This window comes from Grampus griseus (assembly GCF_964374135.1).
Source record: "Grampus griseus genome assembly, chromosome: 8".
Lineage (NCBI taxonomy): Eukaryota > Metazoa > Chordata > Mammalia > Artiodactyla > Delphinidae > Grampus > Grampus griseus.
Window position 1 is genome coordinate 69,675,339 of NC_139002.1, and position 16,256 is coordinate 69,691,594.

The following is a 16,256-nucleotide window of genomic DNA, read 5'->3' on the forward strand; positions in this document are numbered from 1 at the left end:
TCTACCCTTCCACCAGAAATCTTCCGTAAACAAAACTTTGATTATACAGTTTTTACTAATCATTAAGTTTTTGGACATTTATCAACACCCATAGAATACTGCCCAAATTCCTAGCCTGAGATTTAAAATTCTGTTACTCCCTCATGACAAAGTTGCACCCTTACTTGGAAAAATTAAGCAAACAGAGATGAGCAGTCTTGCAAAGAATAAGAGTAGAAAAATGATTTGGAAAGCTCTCTACGTGAAAGTAACAGGCATGTAACTTGTGTTAGACTCTTCCTTGAAGTTTTCTCATAATTTTGTTTTTAGTTTCAGTCTCTTTGAAAATTAAGCTGAATTATATTTTTCAGCTGCCTCATTTGTGTAAAGCGTAATATAGGACTTAAGTTTGGTTTTCTTTATGATTTGCCTGGAGAAAAAAAGTGAAGTATTATAAACCTTATGTTAGGTATGATGAGAGGACTCCAAAGGAGGAAAACCACAAGGAAGAAGAATTAGTCCTACTTGAATAGCCACTGTATTACCTACTCTTAAGAGTTTACCACTGCTGAGGCTTCCCTGGTGGCGCAGTGGTTGAGAATCCGCCTGCCGATGCAGGGGACACGGGTTTGAGCCCTGGTCTGGGAACATCCCACATGCAGTGGAGCAACTAAGCCCGTGCACCACAACTACTGAGCCTGCACTCTAAGGCCTGCATGCCACAACTACTGAGCCCGCATGCCACAACTACTGAAGCCCACGCGCCTAGAGCCCGTGCTTTGCAACAAGAGAAGCCACTGCAATGAGAAGCCCATGCACCGCAATGAAGAGTGGCCCCTAGAGAGAGCCTGCATGCAGCAACAAAGACCCAATGCAGCCATAAATTAATTAATTAATTAAAAAAAAAAGAGTTTACCACTGTTCATCTCTTAGAGGACTTGAGATTTTAATTAAGAAGGCCATTACTTTATAACACCAAAATACCTCTCCGGTATCACCTTTATTTATCTGAAAATCCAGTCAAGCTTAACTGTTTGATATTCCCTCTGTTTGTGCACAGTTGTGCCCCTTTTTAGTTATTCCCTCTACCTAGAAGAGACCCTCTGACCCCTATTTCTGTATGTCTTTAAAGATTGAGCTCAGATGTCACAGTTTAAGAATAACACGCTGACATCCCCCTCCCTTGTTCTCCAAGGAAAAGTAATCTGTTTCGCCTCTGAATCTCTTTAACACCTTTTCTTTGCTCTTTTATGGCAATTTTCATTTTCTACCTTGCATTAGTCATTACAACCCTTCTGAGACCTGCTTGACTACTGTAAAGAGTTTGGGATTACATTAAAATGGGTCTTTGAAGATAAACAGCTGCTTAACAAGTATCCTGCAGGGGTATGGTGTCCATATGACAGTTGATACTGCCTTCTGCTTAAGTTTCAGACCTAGGATGAAGTTTTACTGGTCAGGAAATTCCAGGAAGAGTTGAAGAATGCTTTTCTGGGTTAGCTGACAATTGAATTACCCAAGTACAGTGTTAGTACCTAGGGTTAAAAGAATGGCTAAACTGCTATGCATGGAATGCCTGCTGGGACCCAGACCCTCCCTGTGGACAAACAATGTATTCAGAACTCACAGCTTATTTCCTTTGAAAAGACTTTCCCTGGGAAATGTAGGCAAATTGCATACCAAAACTCTGAGGGCCATCAACTATAGGTACCCCTACACTAAAGAGGCTTGCCTTTAACCTATTCAGATTCATCGTTCATAGCCGTAAGTGCTCTGTAATTAAATCTAACTTGTTGCCTGGCAATAGTATGTCTTCTAAATAATGTACTTGGGAACCAGCTTCTCAATTATGTGTCTCATAATTTATTAGAGATTTATACCAATGCCTGGAACCTATTTGAACTGCAGAGATTCAAGAGGGCTAATGGTGTCATCCCACTCAGTTTTTAAGATAATGGCTCTGCAAATCTGGATGTTGGAGCCAGAAAGTTTTACAGCTACCTAAAAAAAAATAATAAATGAGGTGATACAAAACTTGTCAAGGTAATTTGCATTGATTGTCTTAGAAATCAACTCTTAACATATGACTTAACTCTGTGACCATAACATTTGACATCTCTTGTAATGCTTGTGCACTTGGATTTGAAGACCGATTCCGAAGTCTGACTTTAATCACCTTCCTACCAACTATTAATAATCACTGGGACTCCTAGCCTATCTTGCCCTCTGCTTTCTTCAGTATTTTTTTTTAACATCTTTATTGGAGTATAATTGCTTTACAATGGTGTGTTAGTTTCTGCTTTATAGCAAAGTGAATCAGTTATACACTCTTCAGTATTTTTTATGTAATCTCATTGCGGTATATATTTATCTGGTTATAGGCAGGGAATTAATGATTCTGGAACTGAGCTGAAAACCTGTCATTTGACCTCTCAATTCTAAACAGCTGTTTCAATGATTAGGCCCCCTGGATTAAGGTAGAAGACTATGGAGCAGTGCTTCGGGTCTCTTCTCTGAAGGAGAAAACCCTGTCTTTGTTTTGAATATTAATCAGGAAGTAGATGTTGGTAGAGTACACAGATTGTTCTATTTGAATATTGCCCTGGGTGGTATTGTCACTCTTCTTTCCCCATCTCTCCCACTCTGTATGTAGGCAATGAATATTCAAATACAAAGAATGTTTGAGCATTGGTAGGGAGATGAGTTTATTGAGTGGTATTATTTACATATTGCCTCTTTTTGTAACATTGCCAACAAACTATTATTACTATTGAGCAAAAAATGTTATAGAATCTAAAGGCTAGATGTTATCTTAGAAGTCCTTTATTCTAAATCTCTAATTTTACAGGTGGAAAAACACATACAAAGATAGCATCAGATATATCTGATGCTGAAAAACAGATTTTCCTTGAGTAAGGGGGTGTGGAAGTACAAAAAAGATGAAGGAGTTAGGGAAAATCTTGAGAACTCAGCCTATACTAACAAAATATTGAGTGGAAAATAGAGAATCTAGATTTGTCCTTGATCCTGTAGCAAAGTGCCCAATCAGGAATTGACTAACAGAAGAAAACAGGCTAGTGACTAAGAAAGGAAGTGCTATATGTATGGCATTGGGCCAAAAGCTTTAAAATATATAATCTTAAAATGCCTTTTATGTATCAGTTGGTATACTGTGACTGCTCACCTATATGTAATTTCTTCATAAGAACCCTAAAACCTGTAATAAACATTTCAGTTCCAGGATATGATTGCGTCAGTGGGTAATCAATATCTGTGAAGAAGGGGAGACCTTCACAGACCTTTTGAATCAGAAATCTTGGGGATGGGACTAGAAATCTGTGTAGTAAGAAGCCCTCCAGGTGATATTCATAACCTGCTTGAAGCCAGGGTTCAGCAAATTATAGCCTGTGGACCTAATGTGGCCCATACCTGTTTTTGTCAATAAAATTATATTGAAACAGTACTCATTTGTTTATTATTGTTTATGGCTGTTTTTATACTGCAGTTGGCAGAGTTGAGTAATTGCAGAGACCTTATGGCCTGCAAAGCTCAAAGTGTTTACTACGTGGTTCTTTACAGTAAAAGTTTGCTGGCTCCTGCTTTACTCCTTAGGCACTAGATAGATGTCTAAACTAAATGTATAAGCAGATATTTGCTAATTGAATTGAAGACCATAAGGAAAAAAGGAATTTTTTTCTCATGTTTTTAAAAATCTTAACCTATTATCTTTCCCTTTTAGTCAAGGATGCTATCTAAATGGACCTTTTAGTTCAAATCCACTGACAATCCCGAAGCAAAGGTCATCTTCTGTATCGTTAACCCACCATATAGGTCTAAGAAGAGCTGGTAAGAAACCATTTTTGTGACTTAAATATGGGAGGCCTCAAAGTATATGGTAGTGCAAACCTTGTCATTACCTATTTATAGCTAATTTTGAATACCATTTCATGTGTTATAAGTTAACATAACTAAGCAGTTTGGGTTGGCTATTAAGAGTTTGCTCATTCATTTATTAATTTTTGAACAAGTACTATGTATCAGGCACTTCGTTAGGCACTAGTAATTCAGGGATAAAATATAGAACTATTTAACCTGGGTAGTTGTAGACAGAGAACAAGGGAAAACCCCAGAAAGAGCATTCTTTTGTAGCATGATAATTGTGGAGGGAGAAAAAAAAAATCTTAATATGAGAGTAGGAAAAAACCCTGACTATATCCTATATCCTATAATAAGTCATTCTAATAGAATTTTTATCCAATTATCTATCTATGGGGGGGTGAATTGACATAACATTATATTAGTTTTAGGTATATAGCAAAATGATTTGATATTTGTATATGTTGTGAAATGATCACCATAAGTCAACGTCTGTCACCACACATAGTTACAAATTTTTTTTTCTTGTGATGAGAACTTTTAAGATCTATTCTCTTAGCAACTTTCAAATATGAAATACAGTATTATTATGCAATACAGTATTATTAACTACAGTCACCAAAGACAATAGATTGGCATATTTAAAGTATTGCAAAACAAAACTTGCCAACCTGGAATTCTTTATCCAGTGAAAATATCCTTTAAAACTTAAGGTGAAATAACATTATTTTCATACAAACAAAAGCTGGTAGAATTTATTGCTAGTAAACTTGCACTGCTAAGATTCAGCAAAGGAAGTTCCTTAGGTAGGAGGAAAATGATCCAGATTGAAGCATGGATCTGCAGGAATGAATGAAAAGCACTGGTAAGCCTAAATATGTGGGTACGTAAGAGAATACTGATCATTAAAAACAGTGACTCCCTTGTGGCCTGCATAGTGTATAAAGAAGTCAAGTATATGGTAACAGTGGCACAAAGGGGAAAGGGGTAAATTGGACTTAAACTTACAGTGTACTGGCAGTGATTGAAAAGTACTAAAAAAGTTCTAATTTAAAAGAAACTAATACTTCAAAGATGCACATTGTAATATCCAGGGTGATAATTAAAAGAATAAAAGAAAAAGTATAAGTAAGAAGCTAATATAGGAGGTAAAATGGCATGATTTAAAAAAAAAAAACCTTGAATAATCTAAAATAATACAAGAAAAGAGGAAATAAGAAACAGAAACATAAAGAATAACTAAAAAAGAAATAGCAAGATGGAGGATTAAGCAAACTATATTAAATATACACCTAGCGTGGGTGGCTGGTGGGGAGCTGGGGGTGCCAGGGATCTGACCAGAGTTGCTGGAGTATATTATCTGAAATGTGCAGTTTTCCACAAAAAAGTTGAAAATACACTCCAGTTAATAGATACAGACTGTCAGACAATTAACACAAAACTCAAGTACATGCTGTTTACAAAAGGCACACTAAATATAAGGACACAGGTCTGATCTCGTGGGTATGAAACACAAAACCAAAAATTAATTAATTAAAATAAAATACACAAACCAAAAATTAATTAAAATAAAATACACAAACCAAAAATTGACAGAACTAAAGGGAGAGAAAGACACATCTGTCTTCATTTTGGAGATTTTAACTCATCACTCTCATTATCTAGTAGAATAAGCAAACCAAAATATTAGTCATAGATAAATGGAAGATTAGGACAACATGATTTAACTGACTTGACCTAATCGACTATAAAACACCACACTCAGACATTACAAGATACATATTTTTTCCAAGGACACACACAAGATTGATCAAAATAGACCATTTGCTGAGCTATAAAACAAGTCTCAACAAGTTTCAAAGGATTAAAATCATATATAGCGATCAGCTTCCGGAATGGCAGAGAGAGGATCTCAGTAAACTTGTTCTTCTGCTAAAACAACAAAAATAGGGGCAAAAAACTAAACTCAATCATTTCAGAATTCTGGAAGTTAACGAAAGCCAGAGAACTAGAAGTCATCTATACAAGAGAAACTACCTACTGAACCTTGGTGAGACAGTGGGGTTCTGCAACAGCTTAATTGGGGGCACTTCCCAAACCCTCTGTCTGCCCAGCTCAGTGATACTACAGCTAAAAGCCACTAGCTTTGCAGCCATTAGAGTCTTACCTCTTTAGAAACTGCATTAAAAGCAACAAGCTGATAGTACAGTAAACGTTTTGTTCAAGCCCCCTGGCAAACACTTCTACTCCCAGGGTGCTGTGGATATTTCATTTAACTCAGAGCTCAGCTCTCCAAAAACACAAACAAAAAACCCCTATACCCTATGCCAGGCAACATTGTGAGTGCCTAAGGCTGTGATTTCAACTGGGGCGAACAAGAGCTGATTGGGAATTTAAAAGGAAATCCTGGACACTAGATGACCCTGGGGAAGTGGAAAGCTCTGGCAACAGAAGAGGATAGTTTTTTGTTTTTTAACAAAAGGGGCCAGAACAACTGGATATCCAAGAAAAGAATTTGGACACTTATCCCACCACATCTACTAGGCTGAGCACATGTTTATTAGGGCTGTGCACATGCCCAGGAAAGATCTGGGAAAGGTGAAGGCCCTGGTCACTCCATCTGTAGCTGACCTTGGGGTCCTGCACAAGCAGGAAGTAAAAGCTAAGGCTGTCTTGTAAACTGCCTGGAAGTTTGAAGTTGTATCTTTTCAAACAGACTCTCATCTACAGATGACATAGAGGCAAGACATTTAAAGTAATCTTCTGTCTCATCTAAATTACACTGACCCAAGAATGGCTTCTAAGAAAGCAAGCGTAAATCAAGGAGAAAAGGGAAAAAAGGCAGCAGAGAACTCAGTGGCTACACACCTCAGAGAAAACAAAATCTACATAATGAGTCCAGGAAATCACTCAATGAATAATCAGAAACAAAAAACGAACAAACAAAAAACCAGCAGCGTAAACCTTGAGGGTGGGAGAGATCTGATATTAGAATTGTTACAACATATTATCTAAAATGTCCAGTTTTCAACAAAAAAACCATGAAGCATGCAAAGAAACAAGAAATTTTTCGCCATGTAGACAATGAAAAACAGCCAACAGGGCTTCCCTGGTGGCGCAGTGGTTGAGAGTCCGCCTGCCGATGCAGGGGACACGGGTTCGTGCCCCGGTCCAGGAAGATCCCACATGCCGCGGAGCGGCTGGGCCCGTGAGCCATGGCCGCTGAGCCTGCGCGTCCGGAGCCTGTGCTCCGCAACGGGAGAGGCCACAACAGTGAGAGGCCCGCGAACCGCAAAAAAAAAAAAAAACAAAAACAAACAAACAAAAAAAAACCAGCCAACAAAATTTCCCTGAGGAGGCTTGGATTTGGGATTTAGTAATGACTTTAAATCTGCTACCATAAATATGTTTAAAGAACTTGAGGAAACCATATCTAAAATAAGGACAGTATGACAACAGTGTCTCACCACAGAAAGAATATAAAGAATTAGAAATTATAAAAATTATAAAATAATTTAAATAATTATAAAATAATTACCACTTCTACTCAATACTGGGTTGGAGGTTCTACTCAGGGAAGTTTAGGTAAAAATGAATAAAAGGAAGATGTAAAACTATTTTCAGACAACATAATCATACATTTATAAATCCTAAGAAATTCATTAAACCTATTACAACCAATAAACAAGTTCATCAGTGTGGCAGAATATAAGATCTATAATCGATAATCAATTGTATTTCTATATACTAGCAATGAACAATGCAAAACTGAAATTAAGAAAATAATTTCAGGACTTCCCTGGTGGCACAGTGGTTAAGAATCTGCCTGCAATTGCAGGGGACACGGGTTCAATCCCTGGTCCAGGAAGATCCCACATGTCGCAGAGCAACTGAGCCCGTGTGCCACAACTACTGAGCCTGTGCTCTAGAGCCTGTGAGCCACAACTACTGAAGTCCACGAGCCTAGAGCCCGTGCTCTGCAACAGAAGCCACCGCAGTGAGAAGCCCGTCCGCGCCAATGAAGAGTAGCCCCCCACTCGCCGCAGCTAGAGAAAACCCACACACAGCAACGAAGACCCAACGCAGCCAAAAATAAAATAAATACATTTATTAAAAAATACTTGGGAATAAATTTAACAAAATAGTGCAAGACTTGTACACTGAAAACTATAAAATGTTGAAATTAAAGAAGACCCAGATTTTTTTTTTTTTTTAATTTTTGACTACGCTGCGTGGCATGTGAGATCTTAGTTCCCCGACCAGGGATCAAACCCATGCCCCCTGCATTGGCACGCAGAGTCTTAACCACTGGACCAACCAGGGAAGTCGCAGGAAGACCCATATGGAAAATATCCCATGTTCGTGGACCAGAAGACTTAATATTGTTAAGATGGCAATACTCCTTAAATTGTTCTAAATTTAGTACAAATCCTTATCAAAATCTGAGCTGGCTTCTTTGTAGAAATTTGAGAAGCTGATCTGAAAATTCATATAGAAATTCAAGGGACCCAGAGTAGCTAAAATAATCTTTAATAAAAAAAAGAAGAAGAAAACTGGGGGACTCACACTTGTAAATTTTAAAACTTACTACCAAGCTATGGCAATCAAGACAGTGACACTGGCATAAGGATATTCCAACTCAGTGGTATAGAACTGAGTCCAGAAATAAACCCTTACATGGTCAATTGATTTTCAGCCAGTGTGCCAAGGTAATTCAAAGGGGAAGAAATAGTGTTTTTAACAAATGATGTTGGGACAACTGGATAGATATACAAATGAAAAAGAATGAATTTGGAACCATACCTGTCATCATACTCAAAAATTAACTCTAAATGCTTGTACACTCAAATATAAGAGTGAAACCATAAAACTTGTAGAAGAAAACATAGGAGAAAATCTCTGAGTTTGGATATTCTTAGACACCCAAAGTACAGTCCATAAATGAAACAAATTGATAATAGAGGGGGACTTCCCTGGTGGCACAGTGGATAAGACTATATGCTCCCAATGCAGGGGACCCGGGTTCGATCCTTGGTCAGGGAACTAGATCCCACATGCAAGCCGCAACTAAGAGTTCGCATGCTGCAACTAAGGAGCCTGTGAGCCGCAACTAAGGAGCTCGCCTGCCGCAACTAAGACCCAGAGCAACCAAATAAATATTTTTTAAAAATTGATAATAGGAATTCATTAAAATGAAATCATTTGTATTTACTTCAACAGACACCTAAAGAAAGTGAAAAGACAGTCCACAGGATGGGAGAAAATATTTGCAAATTACGATTTGACAATGGACTTGTATTCAGAATAGACAAAGATGTCTTAAAACTCAATGATAAACACAGAACTGACCTCACTAAAAAATTGGCAAAAGATTTGAATAGGTGTTTCTCCAAAGAAGGTATACAAATGGCCCTAACCACGTGAAAAGATACTCAGCATCATTAGTCATTAGGGAAATGCAAATCAAAACCACAAGGAATCATGACCTCACACCCACTATGATGTCTATAATTCTAAAGACAGTATAAGTGTTGGAAAAATGTTCAGAGGTAGGAACACTCATACATCACTGATTGGAAAGTAAAATGCTACAGCTACTTTGGAAAACAATTTGGCAGTTCAGTAATTGAACAGGGAAATAAAATTGTGCTATATTCATACATACAATTTTATATGTCATTCAAAATGAATGAACATGTGAAACATCTTTTTAAAATGTTGAGCAAGGCATAAAAGCATTTATACTATCTGATTCAATTTACAAAGTTCAAAGAAAGGGCAAAACTAAACTGTAAAGAGATAACATATGTGGTATAAAGAGAGGCAAGAAAAACACTACCATAAAAGTCGAAGTAATGCTTTCCTTTAATGAGAGGGAGGGGAATTAGATATTGGACATGGGTTTCTGACCTCTGGCCATGTTTTATGTTTTAGCTTGAGTGGTGAGCATTCCTGTTACAACTTTTCTATATGTGTGTTATATTTCACAATTTAAAAGGTTTATAACAAAAACGATGAATCTGTATTGTAGAAAGTATTTTATAAGGGTTGCTGGGATTTTCTTTACCATGTTGTCTTCTCCGCGAAGCTTTTCTATGTTATATGAAATTTCTACCCTAAAATTAGGCTATCCTTTATTCTTCTCAGCCTGTTTGTCAGGGTTTCGGACACTCAGTATTATAATAGAAAAAAGAATGCTGAAAATTGGGACTTCAGTCTCCAGTTAGTAACTAACTGTTATTATTTTGACAAGAAAGATACTTCTCCTTTCTAGTCCTCGGTTTCCTCTTCTGAAACTTTAAAGTGTTTGACCGATTATTTATAAAATCTTTTTCAGCCCCAACATTATATGAAATTATAGGAGCCTCTAAACAAATCAGTTTGATAGAACAGCAGTTGGCAGCCCTGCACATGTAAAATGAAAATGCTACTTAACTCACAGGGCTATTATGAAGATTAAATAGAGTAACACATTGTATTAGTCAGGGTTTTCCAGACAAATAGAACTAATAGGATGTTCGTGCATGTGTATATACCTACATACATACATATATACTTACATACATATACATGGGGTGGGGAGTGATTGATTGATTGATTGACTGATGGGGATTGGCTCGCCAGATAGAGAGGGCTGTCAGGTCCAGAATTTTTAGGGCAGGCTGCCAGGCTGGAAATTCTAGCAGGAGTCGATGTTGCAGTTTTGACTCTGAAGGCAGTCTGGAGGGAAAATTCCTTCCTCTTTGGAGGACTTCAGTCTTTTCTCTTAAGGCCTTCAACAAATTGGATGAGGCCAGTCCACATTATAAAGGGCAATATGCTTTATTCAGTCTACAGATTTCAATGTTAATCACATCTGAAAAATACTTTCACAGCAATATCTAGACTGGAATTTGACCAAACAACTGGGCATGATAACCTAGCCAAGTTGACACATAAAATTAACCATCACACACATCTGTAACTATGTCTGAAAATACCATAATACCTTAACAACTGTTATTTGCTTTCCTCTCTGATGCACACTTTACTTGGATCTTTATTTCAAAATAAAGTTTTAAATCCACCTTCACCTGTCCAGATATACCCTTAGTTCAAGGCACCCAGCAAAGGCTCTTGAGTAAATCAATAGGATTAGGGATGTATTTCTGAAGCACTCTTTTTTTCCCCTTATTTTAACACTTAGCACTTGTTTGTATTTTCCACTAGACTTTAGGTTCATTGAGTTGTAGGGATGGCATCTTTTTCTCCATTGTGAAACGCTGCATGTTTTCCAGCATATAATAGGCTCTCAAATACTTGTTGAATGAATGAATGAGCTGGAAAGATGTGGATTTTTTAAGGGATCTGCTGTTGTGTTAATATAATTTTATCATATGCTTAATTTGCTTAATGCTATCAAGAACTTTGGTTCTTCAATAAAAATGAATTGTATTGTACTGAAAAATATTCAATAAAATTTGGTAAAGATGCTTTTGTTCATGTGGATAATCAAGCTGGTAGGGACACAAAATGTTAAAGATAAAGACCAATATGAATTAGGAAAATTTGTGCCACACATTATGTACATTTTAGTTATACTTTTAGTATTTACCTACTATGTGCCATCCTGCCACAGGGTGTTTATTCCACAGTCATCGATGATGACAAATATGGTCTATATTCTGCCTGAATTCGTAGAAGGTGTTGAAGATAGCTCCGTGTAGAAATCTAGTTAATCATTTAACTGTAAATACTTTGCTTTCTTTAAAGAAGGAAAATGCTCTTTATAAACACCCAAACACGGACAATAAACACATACATATCAGTACATACATACATACATATCTCTTTCTTCTCTTTCAATTTTCTAGGTACTTTACCCGGCCTGAATTCTCCCAGTCATGGACCAATGTCTGCTGGCTCTCCAACTAACCGATCGCCTATAGAATTTCCTGACACTGCTGATTTTCTTACTAAGCCAAGTGTTATTTTACACAGATCTCTGAGCAATGCACCCAATTCACCAGATTTTTATCAGCAACTTAGAAATTCTGATAGCAATTTATGTAACAGGTAAGTTTCCCAAGTGTTTACTATTTGTTTCAAAATATAGGTTATTTTAATAAAGTATTACCAGTTTTCTTGTTCTGTATTATAACTAGATGATTAATGAATACTACATCCTCTTCTTCATCTAGCAGTTTTTATTCTAAACAATTTTTTTTCATTTCAGTGCCATTATTCATTTCCCAGCTAAATGATCTCCATCTGAAGTGAAATATAGTGGTATTTTATCCATCATAAGATATCAGTAAATGTATGAGAATTATTTTAGTATGTACTAATTTAGTACCTATTTACAGTACCCAGTTCATATGGTGTTTGTTCTTATTTCTGCTTTGATGGTAATAAGTGTTTACCTCAGATCTCAGTGTTACTTCCAAAATATGTTATTTCCTTCATAGGGACACAGGTGCTTTCTAGGATAAAGCCTGTTAAGTTTATAGAGAGATTGGAATATTAGGATATTTTGCAGTTGGGATCTTGCAGTTAAAAAATAACCAGATTTTCTGATTGTATTTAGGTAAAAAAATTTTGCCTCACTTATCATATACATATATTTATCTGTTTTATTTTATAAGCTGTGGACATCAAATATTGAAATATGCTTCAGCATCTGAACCAGAGGCTGGTACAGACTGCCACAGGGAAAAGTCAGGTGAGACTGCAAAAGTCATGTGTGTTTAAATTTAAGAACAATTTCTTACATTGTTTTTTAAAATGAATAAATGAATGAGTTTTTTAGTCTATCCATCTTTAAAATGAAGATTATAATCTCTTACTTCACAGAGGAGTTATTAGCAAATTATAAATAATAGACGGTGAAAGTATTTTGAAGAGTAAAAATGTGCTGTACGAATGAATATAGTCTTATGTTACGGCTAGGGTTCATAAATAGTGAGATTAACTATATTAACCTCGAAATTTAAATTGCATAATCTTAGCTCAAAAGCGTCTGCATACATTTTTAAATAATTACACAAAGGAGTTGTTTTAAAATTTAGTTAATTATATTATTCTGAAACATACCCTCAAACAAGAAATATTGTTAGTGACAAAGTTATAGTTGTTTTATAACTTTAAAACATTGATGACTCAAGTGTCCACTAATAGTTAACTAGGTAACTCAGACCATCATATCCCCTGAAGGTAGCTAGAAAAGTTACAAGTTATTAACAATAAAAAAATCTGCTTGAAGCCACTGAAGAACTAACAAGCTCCTCAGAATTTCCAGTATAAGACCTGGAGGAGGACAGAAATCCAAGAAAGTGAGTCTCAAGTTTGGGGCTACCAAAAGGGTGTTCGCTGCTTCCAGAGGGGCCAGTGACTGACAGAATGAGCAGTCCCTTTGGTAGCTTCATGGGACTAGGGAGACAAAGATTGGAATTGAAGGTTTGCCGTGGTAGGAGTAACTTGGTAAACTCAGCAGTACTGCATCCTAAGAATAAAGGTAAACCAGAAATAGGCCCTTTCAGGGGTTACAGGTGCCTATCAATCCCTTCACATACTTTAAAATTCACCCTATTATAGTGTACAATTTAATAGTTTTGGGGTTTTACATTTTAAAGGACTAAAAAACAATAAGAGGGGCTTCCCTGGTGGCGCAGTGTTTGAGAGTCCACCTGCCGATGCAGGGGACACGGGTTCATGCCCCGGTCCATGAAGATCCCACATGCCGCGGAGCGGCTGGGCCCGTGAGCCATGGCCGCTGAGCCTGCATGTCCGGAGCCTGTGCTCCGCAACGGGAGAGACCACAACAGTGAGAGGCCCACGTACCGCAAAAAAAAACAAAACAACAACAACAAGAAAGAAGACCAAGCCTTCACAAACTTCCAAAAAATAGGAGGGCAAACTTCCCAACTCATTCTATAAATGAGACCAGTATTACTCTGATACCATAAGCAGACAAAGGCATCACAAGAAAATAAAACTATAGACCAACATTTCCAATATCCTTAACAAAATACTAGCACACTGAATCTAGCAACAGATAAAATGTCATACCATGACCGATTGGTATTTATGCCAGGAATGCAAGGGTGGTTTAGCATTTGAAAATTAATCAATGTAATACACCCCATTAAAGAGGGGGGAAAATCACATGATAATCTATCTAGATGCAGAAAAAGCATTTGACAAAATCCAACACTCTTTCATGATGAAAACACTCAAACCAGTAATATCAGAGAAGTCCTTCAATCTGATAAAGGGCATCTTTGAAACAAACACAGAGCTAACATCATCCTTACTAGAGGAAGATTGATGCTTTCCCCCTAAGATCAAGAATAAGAGAAGGGGGCTTCCCTGGTGGCATAGTGGTTGAGAGTCCGCCTGCTGATGCAGGGGACATGGGTTTGTGCCCCGATCCGTGAAGATCCCACATGCAGCGGAGTGGCTGGGCCTGTGAGCCATGGCCGCTGAGGCTATGTGTCCGGAGTCTGTGCTCCACAGCAGTGAGGGGCCCGCGTACCGCAAAAAAAAAAAAAAGAATAAGAGAAGGGACATGACTCTTTTTGAATTTTTTTACAATAGCCAGGACATGGAAGCAACCTAAGTGTCCATCAACAGATGAATGGATAAAGAATATGTGGCACATATATACAATGGAATATTACTCAGCCATAAAAAGAAATGAAATTGAGTTATTTGTAGTGAGGTGGATGGACATAGAGTCTGTCATACAGAGTGAAGTAAGTCAGAAAGAGAAAAACAAATACTGTATGCTAACACATATATATGGAATCTAAAAAAAAAAAAAAAGGTTCTGAAGAACCTAGGGGCAGGACAGGAATAAAGACTCAGAGTAGAGAATGGACTTGAGGACATGGGGAAGGGGAAGCTGAGACAAAGTGAGAGAGTGGCATTGACATATATACACTACCAAATGTAAAATAGATAGCTAGTGGGAAGCAGCCGCATAGCACAGGGAGATCAGCTCTGTGCTTTGTGACCACCTAGAGGGGTGGGATAGGGAGGGTAGGAGGGAGAAGCAAGAGGGAGGGGATATGGGGATATATGTATATGTATAGCTGATTCACTTTGTTATACAGCAGCAACTAACACAACAATGTAAAGCAATTATACTCCAATAAAGATGTTAAAAAGAAAAAAGAATAAGAGAAGGATTTTTGCTTTCAGCACTTGTATTCAATATTTTACTGGCGGTTCTAGCCAGGAAAATTTCTAGAAAGATAAAAAAATAAAGATATCTGAGTGGAAATAAAGAAATAAAACTGTCCTTATTCACAGATCATTTGTAGAAAATTTCAAACACACACACAAACACACACACACACAATTATTAGAACCAATAAACAAGTTTAGCAAAGTCACAAGATCAAAGTACAAAATCAATTGTATTTCTCTATACCAGAAATGAACCATCAAAAATTGAAATTTAGAAAATGTTTCCATTCATAATAGTATCAAAAAGAATAAAGTTAAAATAAATTTAACAAAAGAATTAGGAGATTTATAAACGGAAATCTATAAAACGTTGAGAAAACTAAAGAAAGAAAATTAAAGAAAAATTAAAGAAACTAAATAAATTGAGAGGCATAGCAAACAGATTGGGAAACTCAGTACTGTCAACAGGCTATTCTTCCAAATTGATCTGTAAATTCATTGCAATTCTGATCAAATTCCAGTAGGCTTATTTTGGTAGAAATTGACAAATTGGTGTTAAAATTTACATGGAAATACAAATGGCCTAAAATAGCCAAAACGATTTGGAAAAATAACAAATTTGGAGGACTGATACTACCTGATTTCAAAACTTATTTCCACTTCAAAAGACACCAATAAGAAAATCAAAGACAAACCACAGACTGGGAGAAAATATTTGCAAATTACACATCTGATAAAGGTCTTATAACCATGACATATAACTCTTTAACTCAATAGTAAGTCAACCAACTCAATTAAAACACAGGCAAAAGATTTTAGATATTTTGGTGAAAGACTTTTGGTGGAGGATATGAAGGATATAAATGAATGGGTAGTAAACACATGAAAAAATTATTAACATCATTAGTCATTAGGGAAATGCAGATTAATACTACAGTGAAATACCAGTAAACTCAAACCAGAATAGCTATAATCAAAAAGACAGACAATACCAAGTGTTGGCAGGGATGAAGAGAAATTGGAACTTGTGCATTGCTGATGGGATTGTAAAATGGTAAACCCACTTGGGAAAACATTTTGACAGTTTCTTTAAAAGGTAGACATGGAGACTTCCCTGGTGGTCCGGTGGTTAAGACTCTGTGCTTCCACTGTGGGGGGTGTGGGTTTGATCCCTGGTTGGGGAACTAAGATCCCACACGCAGTGTGGTGCGGCCAAAAAAAAAAAAACAAAA

General features: G+C 37.0%; 1 protein-coding gene across 2 annotated transcripts in view; it reads left to right on the forward strand.

The window, feature by feature from the left end:
• PDE3B (phosphodiesterase 3B) overlaps window positions 1-16,256 on the forward strand; it is a gene marked incomplete at its 5' end in the record, with an annotated part of 177,321 nt that overhangs the window by 122,011 nt on the left and 39,054 nt on the right. For both annotated transcript variants that reach the window (XM_082660946.1, XM_082660947.1), the window contains 3 exons: window positions 3,719-3,825; window positions 11,709-11,910; window positions 12,480-12,556. In XM_082660946.1, coding sequence (XP_082517072.1) covers window positions 3,719-3,825; window positions 11,709-11,910; window positions 12,480-12,556 — 386 coding nt within the window. The remainder of the gene's footprint in view (window positions 1-3,718; window positions 3,826-11,708; window positions 11,911-12,479; window positions 12,557-16,256) is intronic.